The sequence below is a fragment of the Dromaius novaehollandiae genome, chromosome 13, assembly GCF_036370855.1.
Source record: "Dromaius novaehollandiae isolate bDroNov1 chromosome 13, bDroNov1.hap1, whole genome shotgun sequence".
Lineage (NCBI taxonomy): Eukaryota > Metazoa > Chordata > Aves > Casuariiformes > Dromaiidae > Dromaius > Dromaius novaehollandiae.
Genome location: NC_088110.1, coordinates 10283142 through 10299140, shown reverse-complemented (window position 1 = coordinate 10299140; position 15999 = coordinate 10283142). Strand labels below are relative to the sequence as shown.

At 36.6% G+C, this 15999-nt stretch overlaps 1 protein-coding gene and 1 long non-coding RNA gene across 5 annotated transcripts in view; one reads left to right on the top strand and one right to left on the bottom strand.

Moving 5' to 3' along the window:
• LOC112984406 (uncharacterized) overlaps positions 1 to 15999 on the top strand; it is a 106283-nt gene that overhangs the window by 41831 nt on the left and 48453 nt on the right. The gene's annotated exons all lie outside the window — the stretch shown is intronic.
• The window catches only part of NETO2 (neuropilin and tolloid like 2), a 32316-nt gene that overhangs the window by 6232 nt on the left and 10085 nt on the right, over positions 1 to 15999 (bottom strand). For 2 of the 3 annotated variants that reach the window (XM_064519592.1, XM_064519594.1), the window contains exons 2-7: positions 13122 to 13178; positions 11503 to 11643; positions 9268 to 9516; positions 6908 to 6952; positions 6691 to 6818; positions 3111 to 3339 (exon numbers count right to left, since the gene is read on the bottom strand). In XM_064519592.1, the coding sequence (XP_064375662.1) occupies positions 3111 to 3339; positions 6691 to 6818; positions 6908 to 6952; positions 9268 to 9516; positions 11503 to 11643; positions 13122 to 13178 (849 nt within the window). The remainder of the gene's footprint in view (positions 1 to 3110; positions 3340 to 6690; positions 6819 to 6907; positions 6953 to 9267; positions 9517 to 11502; positions 11644 to 13121; positions 13179 to 15999) is intronic. The other variant, XM_064519593.1, reaches the window with a different exon arrangement.

Genomic DNA, 15999 nt, shown 5'->3' with positions numbered 1-15999 from the left:
TAACTGCAGGCACATAAGTCATTCCTGCTTGTGAATCAAAGCTCTTAGATCCTTCTATTAGAGCTAATGCAGGGATTAAGAGAGAGCACAGTTTAGCTTTTTTACCTATCTAGCTATAGTTAGAAATTTGAAGAAATAAATTAACGACAAAGTTCCTCTAAAGAAGATTTTATATATCTATGCATGTTCTTCATGTTAAATATATAAAAAAAAAAATCTCTTCAGGATGTTGTATAATATACATAGTGAATTCTTTATGGCTTCAGGACATTGGACAAGAAGTTGGTGTTCCCTTTCTCTGCTTCAGTAATGTGATATTTTTATCACAGAAATGTCTATTATAAATGGAGTCAGTTATATATTAAATAGCGTAGGTGTATGATAGACACTCTACTATTTGGTTCCAAGACTTTGGCCTCTTGGCATGCACGGGGAAAAATATCTAGGTAGTCCTTCCTTCTCAATTTGGAAAGAATGTGCAAGCTTTGCTTTATAAATAATGGTCCAATTTATCTTTTATATAGAATAGCTCAAAAAGGATATGTATGTAACAGGCTACAATGTCTATTAAAAATATTTTTTACTGTGAGAGAAAGTAAGATGTACGGAAGTGGTGTCCAGAATGGCTGATAAGGATCCATGTGTATTTGCTGATGTTTCAGCATGGACCCATATGGAGTTGCACCGCTTCTGGAATAGCAGACAAAGAATTATGATGCAAGACACATTCCCTTCCTTATTTCCCTGTATAGGGAAACTTTTTCATGTTTGTATCTTTCTGAATGATGCATTCTGCTGCTGCTTCTCCATCCCGCATCACAGTCTGTAGCTTATGTTCCTGCGTAGTCTCTTTAATGGCTTATGTTCACACATTCATAAAGATGGGACACCTGGACTTCATTTTCTGTTGCTTGTTATTTGGAGAGTAGAGTCTCTCTAACAGTCACGATGATTGACTGGGTCCAGTACAGCACTTCAAGGACATAGCTGGACTCTTCTCGTAACTGCTTCCTAAGACTGGGGCAATGTTCAGTGTTGTTAATATCTAGCATTATTCATGTATTGAATCAAGCCAGAAATCAAATACATTGATTTTTAACACTGCTGTTAGCGGAATTACTTTGTCAAATCTGCAAGCAGCACCAGGTATGTGTGAAGTGACTGTCATGCACAGTTAGTTCATTTATGTAAATCTTTTCAGAAACATTGATTGTTTTCATGGTTGGCTTCATATAATTATAAATAGCTTAATGATCTGAAAAGAAGATAAGCACAGATTCACTATTTTCAGTTAGAATATTTGCTTAGCACTAGATTATTTAAAAATATATGAAACTTATTTTTCAGACCCATACTTTTGAATTACCCTATGAGAAAAGAAAAAGCTAGTATGTCAAGTTAGAAGATAAATAAGAACAACCACATACGTCTGCAGACTTTCTTTTGGCAATGACTTTAGAGTTGCTTTAAATCTTAAATTTGAAAAGCTATCTAAGCTTAGGAGTAGTCATTGTATCAGCCTCTTATACTCAAAAAAAAAATCAATATTTTCAAAATAAATCAATAATTCCTCTGGCAAAATTCATAGCATTTTCTGTCTGAAAGCTGGAATAACTTACACTATTGCTAATACTGATAATTATATTGAAAAATAAAAAGTACTGGAAAAGCAATTAGAAGTTTGACAAGCAAGTAGCGCTTAAAAGTGGTAGTTAATGAAAATCACAGTATGAAAAGTTTACTAAACCCTATCTTTTTGTTCAATCTATTTTAGGTTAACCTATTTAACCTATTTTATGTTAAACAATAGATCAGTTTCAGAAGGATGTTACTGCTTCTTACTATCATGTACATAAAGTAAGCAGTATGATATTTTTCTTAAAAATCACTGTCACTTTCCAAAGATTATTTTACAGAAAGTAACTTTTATCCTGTGTTAAACTTTATTGTTTCATGGAACAGAATATAAAAATCTACCTGTTACCTGTAACTTGAACTTTTCTGCAAGGTGGTGACCAGGATCTTTTTCAGGACTGGCTACAGATATGTTAGTACTGTCCAAAGAATTATTTCTTTAAAGCCAAACCTGTACTGTTTATTCTACAAGCAAAAGTTACTGAAAACTTAACCTTTAGCACAACAGTAGTTTTGATTTCCTGAAGTTAAATGGCAGATATGTTTTATTCCACTCTGCCAATGTATTGCAGATCTGCTCTGCAGTTCCAAACTGTGTCTACCTCTGTGCTGAAGGTGCCGCTTCTGAAGGTGCCGCCTCTTGGTTTTCTGGTTCTGCAATGTGGACAGTGTAGTCCTTTGTAAACATGGGAGGCAGCAGAATTCAATTAAGTTCTTAGAGAAAGAACTCGGGAGAAAATCTCGCAAAAAGCATGCTTTCAAGAAGAGATGAGATTAATGATCATCTCTGTAACCCAGGCTGCGGAATCCAAATGCAAAATCAGAATAACATTTATAGCCCTGCTCCTAGTATAGCCTGCTTAATAAATTTGAACTTAACTGCCTCAACCACAGCTGCCCAGCATAGCTGGGCTTCGCTGAGGGAGCGCATGTGAGAATACTATTTTTAGAGTGACAACACGTTGGAGAAGGAGGTAGCAGCAGTGGGTGCAGTTCCAGACCTGAAGCTGGAGGGTAGGGCTGTGTGGATAGGAAGAAGATCCAAACTCTGCAGGTTTACATGTATTTTCTAGCCATCTGAACCTTGAGTGTGGGCTGAGAAGAGCCTGTGGTGGTGTCTGGCAGGGAAGTGGAAGTGAGGTGCTAGTGAGGGAGGGCACTTTAGTCCTGTTGCTGTCTTTTACGTAAGTCTGTGCTTGTTCGTAGAGCTCTGAGGGAAGAACTTTGCCTAAGGCTGTATTATTATTCAATTCAAGTGAAAAATAATCCTTTTAACAGAGAAGGAAAGCCTTCCTTCAGAAACAGTGCACATAACTATACCAAAGCAAGTATTAAATTTACCTAGCTGTATGTGAAGGAAAGGGAAACAACTTTTTTTTGGTGTATTCCTGCTGCATAATATACAGCTGGTGCTTTTCCTTAAATACCTGAAGTACCCTGCTACCAGGAGAACAGGTACTTTAAAATCTACTTACGATCCACAAATGAAGTGAACAGCATCCTGAATCTACTTAGTCTACTGCCTTCATCTGCCCACATGCGTACCACGCCCGTCCCCGTCTGCAGCACCACATCGTTTGCTACAGTGCTGCAAAACTTTGCCTTCAGGTTTTCAATAGAGCTGCTTCCATCATATACAGCAACAAAGTTTCTTTTGCATTCATTCGAATGCTCCATTTGATAGTCCAGAAATCGCAAATAAATCTGTTAGAAAAGAGAAAGGGATGTCTCCAGGAAAAGTAATACACAGAAGAAAATTTTCTTTCTTAGCTTACTGGTGAATCTTGAAAAAGATGTTCTGTCCCCTTATACATATGTGTAACTCAATTCACAATGTTTTTAAAATTACATGAAAATGCATTAAAAATGTAATGTCAGTATTGGATATCACTTGGAATTTGTCTCAAGTATCTCTATATATTTTACTTCTCCCCACTCCCCAAAGCAATCTTTAGTTAACAGTTTACTCTGATGTATTCCCCTTCCCTCTGCAAGAAAATTGAAAAGCAACACACTATTGCTGAATAAAGCTCTAAGCAACTTTGTTAAATGTACACTCTATTATTCTAGAAGGAATACAAGAAACCTATAGATATGCTGACAGAATTTGGACTAGTATTTTGAACTGTTCTCTTACCTTTCTTTTTAATTCATAAAAACAGTGTGAAAAATAAAAGAGAAGGAATCTAGTCAGAAAAGCTCTGACGTAAAATAAGAAAATTAAAATGTGTAGTTTCAGGCTGGAGGCTAATTACTGAACTGTAGCAGTGTTATGGAAGACACAAACCATGAAAACACAAATGATATGGATAAAAACGGAAGGAGGAGAATAAGTAAATTGTCTATTTAGAAAGAGTTAATGTTATTTAAGCCAATCTTAAATCTTCCAAAAGTAGAATATAACCCAGTAGAAGGCATGTATGTATGTGGAAGATCATTATATGTAGCAAGGAAATTAGAAGACTAAGGTGGCACTTGAAGAGTTAGCAAAATATTTATCTTGCTGGATCAGGAAGCTTGTGAAAGAAACTGTAATTCAGTTGGAACTTACACACTGAAAGATCATAGGGCTTTTAAATTCTTTATATGTTTGTACTGGAATTCTCAAAATTCCAGTGCACGCTGAGGTTTGTAACTGAGCCACCTAAGTACCATGAAAAGTCCATCCTTAAACTCTAAAAATTCCTTTTGAAGGTATCCATTTAAACAAAAACAACACCTTTGTGTGGAAAAAACAATCCCTCCCTGCCATACGCCTAACAGGCAGTATTAAAAATACAGTGACAGACTGGTAACACCTGTACACTCTGGTGCTTCCTTTTTTCCTGGTGTTTTGCAGAGGCTAGCACTTTCTCCCCTTGCACATGCTGTGAGGAGGTGCAGCCTCTGCCATATTATCTCATGCTTCATCTCACTCTGTTTTGAGAAAATAGTACTTTGTTATATGTAAGTATTTTCCCTTGTGACTTTGTGTGTGTGTGTTCAGCATCACGATCTGCAAAGTGATATTCAGTAAATACATTTCTTTTGCCACTGTCTCTGTCAGATTTACTGGCAGAAACTCTCGGCTGTGCTGAGAACCTGTCTGCCATTGACATCATGTCTCAGGGATGTGGGAGTGAGCTGCGGGTGCTAGTATTTGGTCTGAAACATGTTATTTTCATTTAAGGACTGCCTTTCTATATCTGCTGTGAAATTACAATGGAAGCTAAAAATAAATTAGCATGCTTTTAATAGGTCTATTCTGCATATGAAAACAAAAGGAAAAAATCCATTAAAAGGGCTCAGCTCAGCAAAAGCTCGTTTTGGCTAGCGTGCCAGGCAAGTAGATTTTGTCAAGGCTTCAGATGCCCAGAGAGGATAAGATGTAAAAGGTCTTCACTCTTGGATTACGTTGATGAAACTATTCTAGTAATTTTATGAAACCTGGAGGTAATTTATTAAATTTCTATTATGCAGACTTTTAAAAGTCCTTTCATTGCTGCAGTTGTGTCAGTTTTACAATTTTATTGTATTACAAAATCAAACTGAAGAAATTAAGAATTTTCCATGTTGATTTTTTTCTTATGAGACTGTACTGTATTTTATCATTGTAATTCTGCCAGAATTGAAGTTTGAGAAACCACTGTCAGAATACCAAGAGTTATTTTTCTGTAATGTTTTAACTCAATAATTTAGGATGATGATCTAATCTCAAGACTGACCCAACTAGAACTCTGCCTTCTGGCAACATTCAATAATTTATTAAAATACTTAAGAGTTAGACTCAGTGCACTCAGGTGGAAATGTAGAAAGAAAATTGTTTTATTATTGTTTCTGGAAGAACTGCTACCATTACTTAGTCTAGTATAGTGCTCTTGGGAGTTGAGTCACTTCCTCAAAGGCTCAGATACCTTAATACAGTTTTAGTTTCTCTTTTGTCCTGTCCTCTTATTACTATTGTTTAGGTTGCTGTTGTAGTACTAATTTGGAAGTTGGAAAATAAGGCTGGTTAGTTAACCCTTAGGAGTATACAAGAAAGCATAGAGTATGTTTGTGATCTTGGCAGACAATGCTATTTAAAATATTTTTTGATTTTATGTACACGTGGTACATTCAAACAGTGGTATTCACTTTAACACACACACTTAGAAGCAAAATTACAAATGGGCATGCTTTTGGAAAAAAAATTGTGTATTCTTCACTGCAACTCATAAGTAATTAACAAGTAGGTGATTCTGTAACATCACATAGGTCCTCTTTCTGAAAGCAGGCTAAAGCTATTATATTTTGGAATTATGAATAGGACTTTATCCTTCTCTTTGCCCAACAGTAATGCTCAAGTTGTTTATAATGAGCATAAGATAGTGCTGTTTTCTTAAGCAGACTACAGTTCTGCGAGCCTAATCATAAATGTTAGTTACTTAGGTATCTAATGCTGATTTTTAGCTCTAACATCTAATATGCCCCTTTAGGGCTTGGGCAGAAAAGTTCTAGCAAATTTTATTATGGCACTTTAAGATTACATGATCCTCTAGCAAAGCTGGAAGAGAAGGAGTGCCAGTGCCTCAGCCATTTCCAGGTAAAGCCCTTTATTTTATCTCATACTGCTGATGAAAATAGGTTTTAGCTAAGGTGCCAGATTGTGAATAAGACTGGCTGAGGAGCAGCTATGTCTTCTATTGACTTTGAACAGAACCAGATTCCCAGTAGAACTGCTGGCAGTAAAATTTTAAACCATGGCAGCAAGATTTGCTGGAGTTTATCAAAGTCTTCAGCCAGCATTTTTGCCTGTAGTTTTCCCATAAAATAGGCCAAGTCAAAGGCCCTTGAAAAATATTGCCTAAACAGTTTTCAGATTTATTTTATATTTCAAATGTTAGGAAGAAAACAGTTGTGGACTTGCTGTATAAGTTTAATTTCAGAAACAATCATCTGTCTGGATTTTCTAAGCCACTGATACATAATTAATTTCAGTGAAAGTGAGACATTATGCAAATCACAGCTAATGACTTATTACCTGTTACTAATGACTTGGAAGCCCATTATATACTGAATTATATGAATGAAACCCACCTTAGCATTTGGAGTGGCCTTAATTGTCCATATGCAGTCAACTGCTTGTCCTGGTTTTGTTTTTTCTTCTTGTTCTACTTGACTGGAACGCACTATTCCATCAGCTCCCGAGAGCTCAAATTGGCAGTCTAGAGAGAACATATACCTTGCTGTTAAATGCAATATGACATTAATTCAAAATTTCATATATAAAAAAATTGGTACTGTAATACTAGACCTGGAATGGGATTTAAAATACCTCCCAGGTAAGTGAAGTCAGGATCTGTAAGAGAAAGAAGTCATGAATCACAGAGGCTATGAATGCTTTAGAATTAATTTCAAGGTTTAGTATAATCTGATGTCCATTTTTTATCATGTCACAGTAAAAATTGCCAGAAAGTTTACTGAATCAATTGGAGGGTAATTCTTTTAGCTGATGCATCATTCCACAATAATTGACCATATCTGAATAAGGTAGTACAACAGTGACAGCTGAGATGTCCAGCAAAACACCAAAAAGTATTATTCAGTATTTTGTTGCCATATCATTCTACATTCTGGTATGCAACTGTGCCAGTTTTCACTGACTGCTGTCTGTCTAGCTGTGTACCATTTGAGCTGGAATAGTTCAGTAGTGCAGTAGAATGTATCAGCATTTTGGAATTGCTATTAATAATATAAAGAAAGGCAATTCAGTACCAAAGATCATATTTTTCTCTTGGGTACCCATGCCTCTTTCGTTAGCACAGTTCTAGATGTTATTTATGAAAGCAGAATTTAGCCTTGGTTGTTCCTCTAATCTTGTCTTCTATGTGCAACATCTATATATACGGTACATATCTATATATACTACTAGTGAGTTAAGAATATACTTTTTCACAGTGTTTAAATGATGGTGCTTTTGACTTTACTGAGACTAGGTTTTGGCTAAAGTGGGTCTGTAATGGGCTTGGATGTCCAAGGCTAACATTTCAATGATAAGGTTAGTGTTTCCTTACAAACTACTATGCAAACTCAAAAGATATGGGCACACACAGGTGTGGCACAGAAAATCACGATGTTTTGGCACATTATAGCGTCTATGTATGTGTTAAATTTTAGTCTATTCAAAGAAAGAACTAGTTCATACAAAAGTGTGTGCCCATTTTGGACAAAATCCTTTTCCAAATGGAACATCCAGAACCTGGCTCTTTCTATGATCCTCTAAATATTTTTCTGTATAGGGAGTTTATCACTTCCACTAAAATGCAAAAATCCTGAGCTTAAGACTCAGTACAGTTAAGAAAATGCCTTCTTTACCCTCCTCTGTTTTAGCTACCTATAGTGAAATCTATGATTACTGTCTGCAAAATTCTGCAAGAGATTTTCAACCTTCTTTGTGAACTGAATGCCAAGTGTGTAAAAGTGAGGGTGGTGTGCATGTCTCCCTCCATTTTCATGGTCCCAAAATATTTTACCCTACTTTGTGCAAATGTGGAGGAAGGAAAGAAGAAATATTCATCCTTCAGTTCCTACAATCTATTGTGAAAATAATATACATTTTAAATGTATATTTAAAGCCTCAGCCTGGGACTAGGCTAAGTCAGCTTTGAAAATGATGCTAACGAAGTGCCTTTAGAAATGGACTTAGCAAAATGCAGAGGTACTGTCCCTATGTAAACATTTTAGCACAGTATTCCCAGTGGACTGGTCACCATGTTAATCTGAAGTTTCCAAGTTTAAATCCCTAGCAGGGTATACAGTTCTATAAGCAGTAATATATAATTACCTATAGTGTTTTCATGTGCTCTAGGAGTAAAGACAGTTGGGTAAAGAGAAAATAAAAATGTTATACAAGCATATACATTTATAGTAGTAGTAATAGCTGACAATTCTATATTGTCTTTTGTCCCAAAGGACAATAAAATGTTCATAACTATACATGTACAGTATCTATGAGGTATAGCAATCAAGCATTGCACAAGGAGATCAAATCAAACTGTCTTGTAAAAAGAATGCCCTACTAGTTTTAAGTGGCCCCACAGAGCAGATGCAGTTTTTGTCTATCTAAAGTCACTGTCAGCATATTATACTCCCCTCCATATCCTGTAAACTACACAGTACTTTGCCTGAAGAACAAATCTGTTTGTGGTTTGAGGGGAATCTAGTTATAGTAATAGCTGAGGCTTAGACTATATAGATATTTCCTCTGACTTTTCAGACTGGTAATTTAAAATTTTTTTTATCTGGCTGCAAGTGCTAGTGTAGATTGGCTTCAGGTATTTTTGTCATCATGCCTTATTCCTAGAAGACAGGCTGTTGAAAATGCCAGCCACTAGTCTATGTAAATGCTCCTTCTGTTTCCACTAGTGGTGGAAGAGGTGTGAAAAAGATCAACTGACTTCTTCACTAGGAAAGTATAGGCCTGTAATTCTCTTTGCTCAATCTTCCAAAGTTTAGTTGAGTGTGTCGTAGGATTAGCAGGACTGAGACACCTCTAACTATCACATTGTAACTTTGACTTCAGAAGCACTTACGACAGCTCTAGACTGCCAGCATAAACAAGGTTCAATGGGAGCAGGTGATCATTAATTCAATCAGAATTTTAGACATATTTACCTGGTATAAATGAGTACTTTGCTTGAAATCCCTTTCCTTCCAGCTCCTCATCAGAAGTAAACTTGATCCACATAAATCTCCCTGTTGATCTAATTAGTGAAGGACTTTTCAGACCACAGTAACGATCAATGAGAGGGGAGAAACCAAAAGGTCCGTCTCGAACCTCCAGATGATCAAACCGGCATTCAAATGAGGGTTCTATATAATAAGGTTCATCAAAGGTCAACTCAATTCTTTGTCGCGGAGCAGCTAGGCATAAAAAAAATGAGCAAAGTATTAAATGAAGATATATAAAACACATATGAAGATATGAAATAATCAAGAGGGAACCTCCAAAACAGCAAGATAAAAAAGAGATACTGGACACTTCTCAAAATCAGCAGTCTGCCATAAAAACTCAGATATACTGAAATAAAAGTTCAAAAACTATGATTGTGTAGAAGATGCTGTTCCATAGAACTTTATGATTTTTTTGTTTGATCTTTCTTGAAAAGTTAAGCATTCAGAAGCTGCATAAACTTAAAGCAGCACCTGTAACAGATATTAACATATATGCAAAAGTATTCAAACACGTTTTCATATTAAAATATAACATAAAATCAGTGTTCTGTGGAAGCAAAGTACAAAAAAAGAGCACAAAACATCAAGAGATGTAGAAAAGAATGGAAAAGAAAAAGATACCAATTCACTGATATATTTCCTAAAAAATAAGCCAAATATGGAGATCCATTGGCCCATGTAGCAGGAGACATCTTTTTTTAGACTGTTCAGAAAAGTGTAAGTGTGTCATATATATTATCGATATGCAGGTGATTATAAATGTTGATAGGTCTGAACCAGTAACAGCCTAACATCAGAATTTGGATTAGCCCCCTAAACCCTGATGAAGTAAAGCTATGGCTACTTTTTGACCTGACTTTTGCATCTGTAGATTTGTAGACTGCATCCCGGTTTGGAACTTGGACTTTATATTGTATGCATAACTTCAGTGTTTTTTGTTCCTGTCATTTATTGTGCTGTATCAGCTTTCAGATAGTAATTCGTACAATTAAAGAAGCAAATTCTGTCAGGTTCTTCGGGATGCCAAAAGGATTTATTTATACATCTCTAGACTGTTTAGATGTGATGCCATACTCAGATATGAGTTAGTTGTGCCTGCTAATTTGCACATATTGGCAGTGATCTGCAGGAAGGATCGCATCTTAGCCAGGCACTGTAGAGTGCACGTGTCTCAGTGAGGTTCTCTCAATGTTTCTGTACACTGATTGTGAAGATAAAGGCATGGAAACTGATTCTGTGCCCTGTGGAAACTGCCTTGCACAAAGGAGGTCCAGCAATGGATCTGGTATGTCCCAACTCTGAAGTTGGTCGGGGTATCTGCTCTATTAGGCATTCAGTTACAGGGAAGATACAAAACTCTAGAAATGCATGCATACGAACAAAAATTATAGTCTCTATTAACCAGTAGTAGACTGCACAAGTAAAACCTCACTGACATGTTACTTGAAATATTTTAATTAATTGATATGAATCTGATGAAAAAGCTGACTAGCGTTTTTAGCTTGCTTCAGTGGTTTTTTGGATGCATCTTAATAAGAGAAAAAAATAATTAGTGTCCCAAGGCTTGCAGTCTTTATCCAGGATACTCCCATTAGTGTTTTTTCTTGTTAATGAATTTTTTTTGTCCCTGTCACGTAACTTTAATAGTGACCTTGGCAGTGCTAACATACCTCTGTATTTTTAGTAAAGTGCTATGGTGCCAGTCAGATGTGTCTTTTTTTATTAATAAAAGACAGCATAAAGGTTTTCTGCCTGTGAGATGGCCCTAGAACAATACAATATGTTCTGGTAAATGCTGAAGATGGTCTTCAACCACAGCAACATTGAAAGTGATAGTAAGATAACAATTAAGCTACGATTTTTATCTCATTAGTTCTGTGCCTTCATAGATTAGAGTGGATCTGATGCTGCTCTTACTAGGTATGAGACATGTCTTATTCCATATTGTTAATTCCTGAGTGTTTGCATTTTCTATTTGTTTGTTGTTATTACTTTGGAGAGCAAATTCAAGTTCTTTCTCAGTGAAATGACTGCAGAATTGATTATGTTACCAATATACCTTACTTATACAATACATTACTTGACAATACAGTAAAATGAAACAGTCGTAACAGTTCAGTGTTATCCATTTGACAGTAAGATTACAGCACAATAAAACAGAAATGGAGCCTGTACCTTCTAAGATATAGATGCACTCTTGATTTGGTGGGTACACGTTAGGGTAGTTTGGTGAAGCAAAGTGTCCTCCATTACTTGTCCGTACCCAATTATCACACTGGGTAGGAGAAATGCGGTTCACTCCAATATTTTGCCCACCTACGGGAAAAAAAATCATGATCAAATGTCTCCTGCAAGCATGCAAATTTGATTTTTGCAAAGAAAAACACTTATGTAAAGCAATAGTCTATAAAAGAAGAAAGGCACTTGTTTTGGTTGAGGAACCTCTTACCGCATATGCCAATTCTTAATATTTAGCTAGCAAAATCTGCTTTTGTTTAATTTAGCAATGTGATATATCCTGAAGAAATCACAGTTCTGGAGTACAAGCTCTGTATAGTAATCCTTGAGAAGGGAAGAGAAGAAGTAATTTTTACCCAAATGAGTTTAATTCTTGATTCTCTTGTTTCTAAGTCATATAGTCACAGTGGCTGGCAATATAGCAGCACTATTTCATGGCCTCCTTCTTTTCCATCCCTATGCAAATATAATGCAAAATATTTGTAAGCATTTACTACTTCTGGCCCTGATAATAAAGTATACCGCAGTATGTGACCCTTAGGCTGAGTATTTACAGTAATATGTTAGAATACTGAATGCTTATAATATGTAAATACACTAAATACAGCAATGGCAATTAATGAAGTAAAATTACTAGCTGTAGATAGAAGCTAAGGATCTTGTTTAAGATCAAAGCTCTCATCCAGATGTACAGAGAGATATGATCCTTGGCTGAGATTATGTAGCTTAATAAACTAGTGTGCCATGCTGGACCCGTTGCAGGAGCTTTGTTAGTCCAGTTTTCCTCATCTGTGGAGAAAGGGCTTGGGAATAGTGTGATCTCTCTGATTCTCATACTCTTGTAAAGTATCTTTGCATTTTCTCTTTGATACCTGCAGAACTGGAGAGAATGAGACACAAGCTATTTCATTTCTGCTAGATTTTCCCAAATCTCACAGAGGGTGCTCTCATAATGTTATTTATACTTATGTAGTCTTTACCTGGACACCTTTGAGAAGGGGGACCATGCTGAAAAGTCTTAGGTGCCTCTGGTAGGTTACATTGCCTTTCACTGGAATCTTGGCAGCCTTTTGGTTTATGGGGGTGAAACCTTAGTCTCTCCTCCAGAAACTGATAAAGAAAATTCTGTAGGTGTCAGTTTCTCTCCTATGTACGGATTATTCCCACGTATGAGAAAATAGGGTTTGTGAAACTGTTGCCTTCCTCTCAGGAGGCCTTGGCTTCAAAAATGTTTATGGGTGGACTGTTTGAAAAGCTTGTTGTCAGATAACAGAAAATGTGATTTTCTGTGGTGTTTCTTCCCATCTTGAAGGTCTAAAACCTTAGAATTTTAACTGGGTGAGTGAACTTCCATGTTCTTTGTGACTCAGTGGCCTGCTCAATTGGAAAAAATAATTGGAAAAGTAAATAAGGGGGAAAATGGAAAATACTGAGATGAATTTTTTAATTGAAGGGCTATTAGTACCTGAACACAAATACCTTCTTTGACTTATTTTGCTTAATTCAAAATTATAAAACTCTTACATTTTTGAAAGAAAATCAACCCAAATCTGTACCTTGCGTCTTCTGTGCAACGGCAATCCCTTCCACTACAAGAATTGTTACCAGCAACACTGATGAGAAAAGTTGGACAGGAAAAACATCAGTAATTAAACAAAAATTAGAGACCATCTTCTGCAGCCCTGATTCATGCACATCCCAGTATCACTAACAAAAAAAAAAAAATCACAATATACAAAAACAAGTAATGTACTTTTTTGAAATTTCAGCTTCAGGACACCAGTGCAAGTGCACTGTAGGTACTTTTCCACATTCCGTAAGAAAGTGTTTACAAGAATAGCAATTCATTGTTTGAGGGGACTTCAAGAATCTTTTCTACAATATCTATCAACTTACAAGCATTTTATAAAATTAAATGGAATCTACTTTCTGTATAATGTTTATATCCTGAAACAGGATGTTTGACTGCTGTAGTGAACCACATTCATAATAAAACTCCACATGCATAACGTGCATACAAAAGACTTCTGTAGCTCATGAGAAATAGTCAGGACCACAGGAGACACTGCACGGTCTTATCCCTAAAGGGTTTTCCAAATCATTGTTGAATTGTCCTTGCAAGACTGATTGCAGTGATGCTGCCACAATACTGCCACTTATGCAGGTGTTGTGGTAGTAGATGATGCTGCCATTTATGCAAATGTTGTGGTAGTAGAAAACACACAGATTAGAAGAGGTTCTAATGATGGCGAGCTGGACTCTGGGCAGTGACAACAGTTAGGCGGTTGACAGTCTTTGCACGCTGTTGCAAGCACTGTTTTGCTGATGTGTTGTTAATCTCACGTGTTGGTACATGCTGTCATTTTTTAGATTTGAATTGTAAAATTATTCTACCTGCTGAAGATTTTCCTTTATACTCTTTCCGCCAACCCTCTTTCTCCTTCTCTCCCTGCCTTCTCTCTCTCCATTCTCTGTTAGTCTAACACCTTTACTAGAGAAAGATAAAGAACAGAATGAGAGTGTACACAGATAAATGTAGTATATGGGAGAAGAATCATTATAGCTTTGTAAATAGAAATTGTGTTCCGAAGACCTACCAGAATTCTCTGAAAGAGTCAGCAGTATGAGGCTAAGAAAAATGTGGTTGATAGAGTTTATTTGGATTTCCAAAGGGCTTTTGACGAGAACAATCATCAAAAGCTCTTAAAAACAAACAAACAAACAAACCACCTATGAGATAAGAGGGAAGATCTTGCTATGGATGAAATGGATTAAGAAATAAGACAGGCCAAAAGTAAATGGTCAGGTCTCCAGACAGTGGGAAGTCACCAGAGGAGTTGCAGAGGAATATGTGTTGTTCAGTGTATTCATAAATGGTCTGGAAAAGGGGGTGAGTGCTGAGGTGAAAGAATTAATTCATGGTACTAAGCTATTTAAGATAGTAAAAACAAGGGCTGACCATGAAGAATGACTGAGTGTAATGGTCATTAAAATGGTAGGTGAAGTTCAGCATAGGTAAATATAAAGCGAGGCACTGGGGAAAACTTGAACTTCACACATAAGATGGGCTCTGAGCTGACCATTATGACTTAGGATTGAGTTTTTTGGGATTCTGACAGGTAGTTCATGAAAGCATCAGCTCAAAAAAGCAGTCCAAAAATGAAGTCATCTGTTAGGGATTGCCAGGAAGGGAAAAGAATATGAAACGGAGGATATAATTATGCCACTGTTCAAATCTACGGTTTGCTTCCATCTTGAATATATCTACAATTCTGTACCCATATCTTAGAGAAGATATAGCAGAACTGAAAAATGTCCAGTTAAAGGCAATACAGCTTCTGTGTAAGGAATGATTAATAGGCTAGGGCTCTCCAGTCTGGACAGAAGCTGACCGAGGGGAGATATGAGACAAGTTATAAAATCACAAGCGTCATGGAGATGGTGAATAGAGAGCAACTAGTTGTTGCCTCTTCCAAGAGGGCAAAAATCAGGGGCTTATCAGATAAACTAGCAGGTGGCATGTTCAAAGTAAACTAAGATTTCTTTTTTTATGCACATACTTCATAACTCCTACTTAAGCTGGAGAATTCTGTTTAAAAAACCTACTGAGCCATAAGTTGTTGGAAGTCTAGGATGGTATTTAGGGGAAATATCATGATATATTTGCTCATTTTTATACCCTTCCTGAGATATCTGCTTTTACATATGTGAAAGACAAGATACTGGGCTAGATGGAGCTGTGATTTGACCTGGTATGGCCTCTCCCATGTTCTTATTTAACTTGTTCATACTAAGTCAAACCGGCGTGGCCTTACTACTGCAGAATAAGGATTTCAGCAGGAACTTTATTGTCATATTCAAGAGGTTCATGTCATTTTCCCAATTTTTCCCCCTCACTGATCAGGCATTTTAGTAGCTCATGCTGAAATGGTATTTTCTCTGTCTGTGATTTTTCCCTGCATTGCTGTTACTCTTTGAGCCATTTAGAGAGTGCAGGAGTAAGTATGCACTGACTGTGGACTATGGTGAACTTGAATTCATAGAAATGCTACTGTAACATTGGCATACAAGATACATTATCTTGTGGAAGGAGAGAAAGAACAAAAATCTGCCCCTGAATAGGTCAGTCTAGCACTTCTGTTCTATCAGGTATGTTTCTGCTGCCCGTATTAAAACGGACTGTATATGGTTATGAGACCTTCCTCACCAACTACTTTTTCCCTTGTGAGACAAGTACACAAGTGTGGATGTTCCAAAATACCAGATGAATCTGCTAAGAAGAGTTACATTCCTAGAAGCATATTTGATTTTTATGGATGGATTATCTGATAGTAGGTCAGATTTAGTTAGTCTTGCAATTTCCATCTAGGCAATATATACGTATATTCATTAGCATTAATCTACAGAAGAAATACTTCCCGTCATTGTCCCAGT